The following is an 11,985-nucleotide window of genomic DNA, read 5'->3' as shown; positions in this document are numbered from 1 at the left end:
TCCTTTTTTAAAAACTGCTTAGCCTACAGTAATGAGTCGTTTGAGACATGCTGTGATAAGTGTAGCACACTTGTGTAAAACAAATGTGTGTGGATCAATGATATCCAATGTTCTGCAACACGAAAGCTCTCCTTGCCTCAGGTCCCCGTTGACTACAGAGATAAATTGCTTTGGTTACTTAATATCTCATTATTGTATTATCAAATGATTAGCAAGATGGATGGGTCTTTGTTTTGACATCTACAATTCCAAGGTTCACCTATGGGTCCGCACCAAGATCTAGTTATGATTTTTCAGGGACAGAATCACATAAACATGATCAAAGCCAATTGACCAGCTGCAGACACAGTGATGACAACACTTCTTTAAGCACACGTATTAAATTCGTAGCAAATTCCTTACATACACTGAGGTGGTTTAGTAAAAATATATAAGTATTTGCTTAACAAACATTTAACATTCACTAACCAAAGAAAATGACAACAAAAACCAATCAAAAAACTCATACAGTGCCTTCTGACTTAATCACATCAAGCCTATTGTCATATGCAGAAGTACAGTGAAGTACAGGTGCAGTGAAAAGCTTGCTTGAAGTAGCATCACAGTCGTAAGTTCAGACAACACACAAAACAAAAATTATACATTAACTACACAGTGAAGACAGAAAAACTGCAAAAATAAGATATAATGAAAAAAAATAGAGACAAAATCCATAGCAGTGCAAAAGGTGATCCATAGTGTTCTGTTGTTGTGGTAGGTTACTGATGTGTAGCTTGGTTCAATAACCTGATTGGTGTGGGAAAGAACTTACTCCTGAACCTGGCGGTTGGGACTTCAGGCTTCTGTGCCATCTGCCTGACAATAGCAGACAAAGGAAGGCATGGCCCATGTGGTGTGGATCTATGTTTATCAGCAGTATAGTGCACAAGCATAAAAATCTGATAGTGTAGGGGAAAAAGCTGTTCTGAAATTGTTGAGTACGAGTCTGCAAGCTCCTGTACCTCCTCCCAGATGGTGGTAATGAGAAGAGGGCATGTCCCAGATGGTAAGGGTGCCATCCTCTTGAGGCAACGCCTCTTAAAGTTCTTGTGATGGAGATGGACAAGTCTATAATCCTCTGCAGCCTCTTGAATTTCTATGCTTTGTAGACACCATACCAGTGATGTAATCAGTTAGAATGTTCTCCACCCTAAATCTATGGAAATTTGTAAGAGATTTGGGTGACATATGAAATCTTTTCAAACTCCCAATGAAGTACAGCTGCTACTGTACCTTCTTCATGACTGCATCAATGTATTGGGCCAAAGAAAGACTCTCTGGAGATGTTGATAGCCAGGTACTTAAAGCTGTTCACCCTTTTCAGTGCCAGCCTCTCAATGAGGATTCAATGTGTTCTCTCAAGTTCCCCTTCCTGAAGTCAGCAATCAGTTTCTTGGGCTTGCTGGGATTTGACTGTGAGGTTGCTGAAGTGACACCACTCAACTAGACCACCTAAATCATATTTGTAAGCCTCCTTATCGGCATCTGAGATTTTACAAACAATAGTGGTGTCATTGGTTAATCTGTAGATGGTGCTTGAGCTGTGCTAGCCATAAAATCATTTCAAATGCACGAATGCGATGATTCACTATGAAAGCATTTATAAACTTAACACGGGTAAGAGAGAATTAGTTCTGCCACACAATTTATTCAGATCCTTAACATTAGGAAAAATATTAAGCAAATATTCTCGGATTTGGAAAAATTCCCTAATCAAAGGACCTCTAAACTGAAGGAAAATAGGGAAAATTACCACTAAAATATGCAATTTGAGATAACATTGTTTTTGTTCTTCCTATAAAGTAAATGCAGATAGCTGCATTATAAATAAGTCAAGGCTGTGTTTCCACAAGTGTGTACTATAGAGGAATGTAATTGGCTAACACATTCAACACTGTAACACCGACAAGCATTAACTGCAAAATCTAGCTAAAGGAACCATAAACTAGTTACCAGATAGGCAAAACTAAGTCAGAGTTCACTTATCCTTGAGATTGTAGAGTGAACCATCAAAGTGCAGGTAGCCAGTGCATGTCTGTGCACCACAATAACATGGCTTAAGGGCAAGAGTCAGGCCACCAAATGATTCCTTATCTGAGTCTTCTTTCAAAAGATTATTGAATCTTCCAGAATAATCATAAGACAGTTCCTCCTCAGCTACAATATCACGAGCTGTAAAAAGGGCCAACCTTGGAATCATGGAGTCAACACGAACAGGAACCATGTACAAGTTGGGATCGCAAGAATGGTTGAGGAAACGGCCAACGTTTCCAGTGTGTGTCGGGTCAACAAACGTCTGCAGTACTTCTCCACTACTCAGGTGTTCTCTCACCGCTATGATATAGCTCATATCATCCAAATTTTGGCACTGAATTCGCCTCCTGGCTTCAAGAAAGCTGATGATTTCACCCCCATACTCACATACAAATCTCCCTTTCTTGATTGGTTCCAGTGTCTGAAGACCCCAACCTTTCTTGGAGGTTCTGAACACCTGCAGTTTAAAGACAAGACCTCTTTGGACAAGCCTGTTCTTACAGGCCTCACTGCACTTGCACATAATGTTACACTCAAAAACTGGCCTGGAATATCTTGACTTGTCATTAAGGTCCACAAGGCACATGTTCTCATCGTAAGCTCCTTTGTAGCATTGTAGACAAGTGCACGTGTCCGACTTACAGGAAGAGGTTAAGCAGTCACATCCTGGAAGATTTATTTCAGAGGGATCAAGGTCTTCTCCTGGTCCAGCTACATTTCCAGGTGTGTACTGTAGAATAAACACAAAACAGCCTTAAAGTGATTCCTTCCACATAGCCTTCTGTTATCTGGTTTCTTCAAAGGGTCACTGTATCTGTTAACATACTTCTATCTCACTTCATGTCTCTACTAGTTATGTTAAATCAAGTCATAGTGCCAAAGAAAAATTTGAACAATGTTTAAATACTCCTACTCCTACCTAAAATGTTTATGCTTAAAAGGAAAGCTTAAATACAGGATTCAAATACCTAGTGTGTAGGATGGATAGCATGTACTTTCAATGGAGTGCAGGTCAGTTTATTGCTCCTTTTAGTATGAATCCATCTGCAGAAACTGCTGGGTATGTTAAAAGAAATAGACATTATAACAAAATGAAAATGGGATCCCCATTAATTCAAATAATATCAAGCACAACAAGCTGAGTAGCACGAGTATTATCCCTACATCCTATGATCTACAAATCAATGTTTACCTCTTTACTTACATAAATAGAAAATTACACCAGCATGACCAAAGAACCTTAAATTCCAATTAAGGAAGGCTTTAATACCTATTTCTAAACTGGTACTTCTTGTCTCTAGACAAGATTTTAACAAGCATGTCCTTAATTAAGTTATGTAAATCTGACTGTCAGATAAATGCCCTTGGTATATTACAGCTGGTCCCTATGCTATATCTACGAAATGAAGTACGAAAAGCAGGCCAGGCATATTAACACCAAAAATTGGTGTTCTTTTCTTGAAATAGGAAGTGAGTAGGGGGTTAAAGTACAATCAGGATGTAGTCCAAGTTGCCGATGTTCCTTAAGTATTTACATAATAGATACAGCTAATTCAACAAGTACCGTGCCACAACTCCTACATTACAAAATACTTTAAAAGTTCTTCAGTGACATTAAAGCACATTGGGACAGTGTGAAAGTGTTAAAGATATAATATACATGCAAATTCTTTATTTCATTTCCAAAGATTTCAATACCAACTTCACTCTGTACATTCATGGCTAATTCAGGTCTCGTTGTTCACATTCAGAGCCCCGACACCTTCACTGAAACTTACAAAGAGATGGGTCTTATGATAAGACAAAAGTCCTTTATCAGCCTGTAGTTGCCGCACACTGCTCTCTCATAATAAAGATTCACCATGTAACCTCAGAAAACATGGACACATTATATCTCAGGATCCACCTCTCAGCAAAAACAGGCACTTTTTTCAATGGCCCAGCACACCCTTTGGTCAACTGAAAGAATATGTGAAGATCAAGTCCTCCAACTTGGCACAAGTCTTCTGAGAAATAGTGATTCCTGCCTTCCCATATGCTTCAGAGATTTGGACCTTCTAACACAAACATCTCAAGGCACATGAAATATACTTCTAAGACTGTCTCCACAAAATCCTCCAAATGCAAAGGCAGGATAAACAGACCAATGTCAGTGCCCTCTCCTGGGTAATGTCCCCAGTATTAAGGCCCGAATTGCACTCAGCTGGCTACACTGGGCAGAAGACTCCTGACTCCTGAAATAGCCAGTCTATTTCTAATGCTCTCATTAGAAGAGATTACCAATTGGACAGAGGAACATGTTTACTGACCGGCTTTAAGCCGACTTTAACGAATATAAATTTATCCACTCACTCCTGGGAATCTTTGGTTCTTGACTGCTCAAGAGGACAGTCTTGATAACTTCAAGAACATGCATCAGAAGCATACAGAAAGCCTGCATATGTGGCAGAAGTACACTTTGCCTCACAAACCACCCACCCAGAACCCCTGTTTTCCATTGCCTGGTCCATCTGTGTAACAGCGTGTGGTTCTACAATGGTCACATATACAACACAGAACTATAAACAATCTTGATCTGATGGCACTACCAAGAGAACATAATTGGATACCAAATGAAAAGAATACTTTGTATTTATATTATGCCCCTAATACCTTCACAATGTCCGAATGCACTTCATTATCAATGAGAAATGCTGAAGCATAGTTGTAGTGTTGAAACTGTGGCAAGATGGAGCATGTTGATATTAAGGCAGAGGAGGTGTTGGGAGTTGTTAAAATACATTAGGATGGATAAGTCCCCGGGGCCTGTTGGAATATTCCCCAGGCTGCTCCACGAGGCGAAGGAAGAGATTGCTGAGCCTCTGGCTAAGATCTTTATGTCCTCGTTGTCTACGGGAATGGTACCGGAGGATTGGAGGGAGGCGAATGTTGTCCCCTTGTTCAAAAAAGGTAGTAGGGATAGTCCGGGTAATTATAGACCAGTGAGCCTTACGTCTGTGGTGGGAAAGCTGTTGGAAAAGATTCTTAGGGATAGGATCTATGGGCATTTAGAGAATCACGGTCTGATCAGGGACAGACAGCATGACTTTGTGAAGGGCAGATTGTGTCTAACAAGCCTGAGAGAGTTCTTTGAGGAGGCATATAGATGAGGGTAGTGCAGTGAATGTAATCTATATGGATTTTAGTAAGGCATTTGACAAGGTTCCACATGGTAGGCTTATTCAGAAAGTCAGAAGGCATGGGATCCAGGGAAGTTTGGCCAGGTGGATTCAGAATTGGCTTGCCTGTAGAAAGCAGAGGGTCGTGGTGGAGGGAGTACATTTGGATTGGAGGGTTGTGACTAGTGGTGTCCCACAAGGATCGGTTCTGGGACCTCTACTTTTCATGATGTTTATTAACGACCTGGATGTGGGGGTAGAAGGGTGGGTTGGCAAGTTTGCAGACGACACAAAGGTTAGTGGTGTAGATAGTGTAGAGGATTGCCGAAGATTGCAGAGAGTCATTGATAGGTTGCAGAAGTGGGCTGAGAAGTGGCAGATGGAGTTCAACCCGGAGAAGTGTGAGGTGGTACACTTTGGAAGGACAAACTCCAAGGCAGAGTACAAAGTAAGTGACAGGATACTTGGTAGTGTGGAGGAGCAGAGGGATCTCGGGGTACATGTCCACAGATCCCTGAAAGTTGCCTCAAAGGTAGATAGGGTAGTTAAGAAAGCTTAAGTTAGCTTCCATAAGTCAAGGGATAGAGTTTAAGAGTCGCGAGGTAATGATGCAGCTCTATAAAACTCCGGTTAGGCCACACTTGTGGAGTACTGTGTCCAGTTCTGGTCGCCTCACTATAGGAAGGATGTGGAAGCAATGGAAAGGGTACAGAGGAGATTTACCAGGATGCTGCCTGGTTTAGAGAGTATGGATTATGATCAGAGATTAAGGGAGCTAGGGCTTTACTCTTCGGAGAGAAGGAGGATGAGAGGAGACATGATAGAGGTATATAAGATATTAAGAGGAATAGATAGAATCGATAGCCAGCACCTCTTTCCCAGGGCACCACTGCTCAATACAAGGGGACATGACTTTAAGGTAAGAGGTGAGAAGTTCAAGGGGGATATTAGAGGAAGGTTTTTTACTCAGAGAGTGGTTGGTCTGTGGAATACACTGCCTGAGTCAGCAGTGGAGGCAGATACACTAGTGAAATTTAAAAGACTACTAGACAGGTATATGGAGGAATTTAAGGTGGGGGGTTATATGGGAGACAGGGTTTGAGGGTCAGCACAACAACGTGGGCCAAACTGTGCTGTACTATTCTACGCTCTATGTTCTAAGATCTCACAAGCAGCAAAATAACTGGCCGCAAAGTCTGCTTTCATGACATGCAGCCTGATTGAAAAGTTCAAAAGGGTGTCTGATGCAGCACACGGAAATGTTGCCAGAATTTGATTCAAAGGAGTTAGTTGCACTTTTTTTGCACCAATACATTTCCTTTTTGACTTTTCTAATCAAGCTGTGCATCGTTAAACACAAGAGATTCTGTTGGTGCTGGAAACACACAAAATACTGTAGGAACTCAGCAAGTCAGTTAGTGTCTATGGAAAGGAGTAAACAGTTGATATTTTGGGCCGAGACCCTTCATCAGGACTCGGCCTGAAACGTAGCCTGTTTATTCCCCTCCATAGATGCTGCCTGACCTGCTGAGTTCCTCTAGCATTTTGTGTGTAGTATGTTATTAAATGCATTTATCTGGTTACTTATTATACTACTGTTTCTGAGGTACTGTTCTAGACAAGTAGAGTGGCACCATTTCAGCAGTACAATCACTCTTCAGAAGTCCTTCATTCACAGTAAACTGGGGCTCTGTGAGGGTGTTAAAGGCACAATATAAATGTAAGATCTTTCTTTTGCATGATGTTGAATTACAGACCACTGCTGACTAGAGGTGTCAACACTTATTTCACATTGTACATTCAGAATTGGAGGGAGGTGTTCATTCTACATTCCATCTCTAGTCACTCATTGCACCACAAAATCCAGTAATAATCTTGGTCTTCCACTGGAAGCTCAGGCATGTTCAATACTCTTCTTGGACTGGACCTCACAATGTTGGGATCTCACAATGTAAACACACATTAAGAGGTTTGTACAATCACGAAGACAGTGAACATGGAATCAGACAGCTTTTGAAGTGGCTCTGTGTAATTGACCCCCATCACCTTTACTGAAAATCAATGCCGATCATCGACTTGTTATTTAAGGTTACAGTAGGATAGTGATCAACTGCAGTAAAGAACCAGGAATTCAACCTAAACAAGTGTGAAGTGTTGCAATTTAGTGAGCTAAACCAGGACCGGCCTTCCACAGTAAATGGGTCCTGGAGAATGTTGTAGAACAGAGATATCGAGGAGTACAAGTACATAGACTCCTGAAAGTGATGTCACGGGTAAAGCAGGGTGGTGGAAAAGGTGTTTGGTGCATTTGCCTTTATCAGTCAGTGTATCGAGCACAAGAGTTGGGACGTCATGTTACAACTGTACAACACATTGGTGAGACATAAGAGAGACTGAAGATGTTGGAGATCTGGAGCAACACACACAAAATGCTGGAGGAACTCACTGAGTCAGGCAGCATCTATGGAAGAAAATGAAGAGGTGACGTTTCGGGTCAAGACCCTTCACCATAGCTTGGAAGTATTATGTGCAGTTCTAGTTGCCACTCTCCAGGAAGGATGTCATTAAGCTGGAAGGGCTACAGGAAAGATCCACGAAGATGCTACTGGTACTGGAGGGCTAGAGTTAAAAGGTGGGCTGGATAGACTGGGACTTCTTTCCTTGGAGTGTAGAGAAGGTTGAGAAGTAGATATAGAGGAATAAGGGCCAAACTCAGGTAAGTGGATAGAATGGTAGGTAACCTGATCGGCATGGGCAAATTAGGCCAGAGAGCTAGATTCCATGAAATACAACTCTAAAAGAGAGATAAGATGCAAATTTGGCTTTCAAAAATTTGAAAATGTAAACCCTGTCTTTATGTTATCATTTTCTAAGGGAACAGTTAAGGTTTGTGGGGGTGAGAGAATAAAGGTCATCCTAGAAACTCAGAACAGAAGGTGGCTTCTCTGCCCATCTTAACCAGTGGTGTCTCATTGATGCCAAATTAATCCTGCTCCCCCAACATTTCCCAATAATGTTTTATTATGTATCCAGTGCAATTCAATATCCAGGTTCCTTTTAAATCTGCTTAGGCTGGCATTAATCATACTGCTCATTCCAATGTGCATCAAAAAGCACTGAATTCTGCCCTATGAGACATCCAGACATCATCCAGAAAGGAGAGTAACAGGGCCAGCAAGCTAACAGGGGAATACATGAAGCAAGGATGGTGCATTTGGGCCTGACTCAGAAACCATCATAGAGTAGGAAAATAGTGGGGCTGGGGAATTACCTACAAAGGATTAGGAAAATCAAATTGCCCTGCTAGAAAGGGGCAAATGGTAGAACTTTTCCTTGGGGCTCAAATGCGAAGGAAGTGGCTCAAGCAGACCAAATGGGACATTGGGACAAAACACTGTCCCGTTCTGCAACCCCCCCCCACTCTCTCTCCTATGGCCCATCAGCCCTGAGAGTTTGTCCCAGTCACTGTCTGGTATCTCAGCTGTGGAAGGACAAGAAGTGAGTATCTAAATGAACATTTAAGAACATTATAAGAGGGCTAAGTGTTTTGTTTTAAAATGTAAAGAGTTTAATGTATTTTCCTCATAGACACAAAATAACCCTTTTGCAAATTAATAACAAGTCAGAATTTCTCATCTGCATTTTCATCTTTTTTGTCTGCAGTTTGGCTACAATCACTGACATTTAGCCTAAAATTTAGGTGGGGTATTAGACATACAAACACAAGTCCTTCCTGTGTTTCTGAATTTTATTGCTGTGGGTTTCTATGACACTTGATGTATTTTGAAAGGAAACCAGAGGCAATCAGCTTTCCATTGATGCTCACCTTGGTTAGTACCTAATTTAATTTCTACTGTTGCGTGTCTAGATGCAGAAAGCTATTCTACGTAGTGGGTTGAGGCCAATGCTGCTTTGCAACCAATCTCTATTCAATCTTCTCTAATTTTCCTATCCATATTTCTTTTGTCTCTGCTTATTAGATTGTTGCCATATCATCTTATTCTATTTTAGGGACTGAAGTCTGTTCAAACAGTTAGTTCCCCTGCACTATGGTCTTACAGCCCACATCAGTAGCAGTGCTGCCTCACTCCAGCAGGATGTAGCAAACGGTTGATCTGATAGTTTAGATACCGTACTGGAAACCCAAAGTTCCCACCCATATTTATGTGGTTTGTGATTTTAGAAGTAATTATTGTCCCTTGAATAAACTACATGTTTAGAGCGTTTGGTAAAATGGTCTTCAAATTAGAGCTTAGCCTTCTGATTTAAGTCTAAAGAGACCTAACCAGGCATGTTGGATTCAGCTTCGATCAAGCAGTGCAAGCCTTGCTAGCACTTTATCCAGGCCAGGATCTGTTCTCTGTTCTTCAGTAAAGTTTGGTGTTTTAAACTCTAACTGAGGAAAAGTATACTTAATACTTTCGTATTTACAGTGATGGCATGATAAATATGGAAAAGATTCCAAGTACTTGTGCTCAGTTCAAGTTTTAATTCAATGCCCAAGCAGAGCTCAATTGCAGATTAATCCTAGTATCATAGCACAAGATAATCAGTCCATCAGAACCAGGTATCCTCGTTGAAAGGGCTGAACATTTAGACCCACTCCACCAGCTCTTCCCACTTAGCCTTACCAAATCCAGCTTTACAAGAGGCATGTACACACAACCTATGCAGACAGACTACACAAGTATGCAAAAAATAGCAGGTCTAGATTAACTGGCCTTTCAGGCCTACCAAGGCATTCAATATGAAGTCTACCACAACCATCAGCACCCTTTCTCTGTCAGATCCCATTACTTTCAATTTTCCGAACTTTCAAAATTTTAGCCTCCACGGCTCTATGGAATATAGAGTTCCAGAGATGTGCTGCCTCTGCAAGAAATTTCTATGCACCTGAGTTTTAAATGATCAACTCCTTTTCTTGAAATTATGCTCCTTTAGACTACAAGATATAGGAGCAGAATTAGGCCATTTGGCCCATCAAATCTGCAGATTTATTATCCCTCTTAACCCTATTCTCCTGCCTTCTCTCCATAACCTTTTATGCCCAGACTAATCAAGAGACTAATCACTAATGTACTCAGTAACTTCACCTCCATAACCATCTGTTGCAATAAATTGCACAGATTCGCCCTTCTCTGGCTAATGAAATTCCTTCTCACCTGTGTTCTAAATGGATGTCCTCTATTCCAAAGCTGTCCCCTTTGGTCCAAGACTCACCCACCATACAAAACATCCTTTTCACATCCACTCTTTCTGGGCCACTCAATTTTCGATAGGTTTCAATGAGATCTACACCTCCCCATTCTTTTAAATTCCAGTGATTACAGGCCCAGAGCCACCAAATGCTCCTCATACATTAACCAATTAATTCCATGAATCATTCTCCTAAACCTCCTCTGGTCCCTCTCTAATGCCAGCACATCCTTTCTTAGATAAGGGAGGGAAAACTGCACACAGTACTCCAAGTGTGGTCTGACCAATGCCTTATAAAGTCTCAGCATTACACCCTTGCTCTTATATTCTAGTCCTCTCAAAATGAATACTAACATTATATTTGCCTTCCTTACCACTGACTCAACCTGCAAGTTAACCTGTAGAAAATCCTGTACAAGGGCTCCCAAGTCCCTTTGCAACTCTGATTTTTGAATTTTCTCCCCACTTAGAAAATATTTTACACCTTTACTCCTTCAACACTATCTGCCTCTCCACTTACCTTCATACCATCCTCAAAATTGTCCCAAAGCCATCAATTCCATCATCCAAAGCATTGACATATAACATAAAAGGAAGCAATCCCAATAGCAACCCCTGCCGGAACATCACTCGTCACTGGCAGCCAAGCAGAAAGGATCCCCTTTATTCTCACTCTTTGCATCCTGCCAGTCAACCAATATTCTGTCTATGCTGGTATCTTACTGGTAACGGCCTCATGTGTGGCACCTTGTCAAAGACCTTCTGAAATTCCAAGTGAATAACACTGACTGACTATCCTATGTCTACCCTGCCTGTTATTTCCTCAAAGAATTTCAAAAGATTTGTCAGGCAAGATTTCCCTTAAGGAAATCATGTTGACTTTGGCCTATTTGATAATGTGTCCAAGTGCCCCAAAACCTCATTCTTAACAATGGACCCCAATATCTTCCCAATCACTGAAGTCAAGCTAACTGGCCTTTAATTTCCTTTCTTCTGCCTCCCTCCATTCTTAAAGAGCGAAATGATATTTGCAATTTTCCAGTCCTCTGGAACCATATCAGAATCTAATGATTCTTGAAAGAATATTACTAATTATAAACACAAGGAAGTCTGCAGATGCTGATCCAAACATCGACTATTTATTCATTTTCATTGAAGTTGACTGACCTGTTGAGTTCCTCCAGCACCTTGTGTGAATATTATTAATGCCTCCATAATCACTTCAGCTACTTCTTTCAAAACCCTAGGGTGTAGTCTATCTGGTCTAGATGATCTATCCACCTTCAGAACTTTCAGCTTCCCAAACACCTTCTCCAAAGTAATAACAACTACACTCACTTCTGCCCTCTTACACTCATGAATTTCTGGTGTACTACTGGCATCTTTCCACGGTGGAGACTGATGCAAATTATTTATTAAGTTCCTCCACTATTTCTTTCTTTGCCATTACTACTTCTCCTGCATCATTTTCCCGCAGTCCAATATCCACTTTCGCCTCTCTTTTACTCTTTATTTATCTGAAAAAAAACTTACTGCATCCTATTTTATTTTATTTGCT

General features: G+C 41.0%; 1 protein-coding gene across 1 annotated transcript in view; it reads right to left on the bottom strand.

Moving 5' to 3' along the window:
- LOC134356759 (histone-lysine N-methyltransferase SETMAR-like) overlaps nt 1-11,985 on the bottom strand; it is a 31,453-nt gene continuing 19,468 nt past the window's right edge. Inside the window, exon 2 of the mRNA XM_063067865.1 lies at nt 1-2,803. Coding sequence (XP_062923935.1) covers nt 2,018-2,803 — 786 coding nt within the window. The 3' untranslated portion in view covers nt 1-2,017. The remainder of the gene's footprint in view (nt 2,804-11,985) is intronic.

This window comes from Mobula hypostoma, chromosome 15, assembly GCF_963921235.1.
Source record: "Mobula hypostoma chromosome 15, sMobHyp1.1, whole genome shotgun sequence".
In the NCBI taxonomy this organism is placed as follows: domain Eukaryota; kingdom Metazoa; phylum Chordata; class Chondrichthyes; order Myliobatiformes; family Myliobatidae; genus Mobula; species Mobula hypostoma.
The sequence above is the reverse complement of the archived record's forward strand: the minus strand, read 5'-3'. Positions and strand labels throughout refer to the sequence as shown.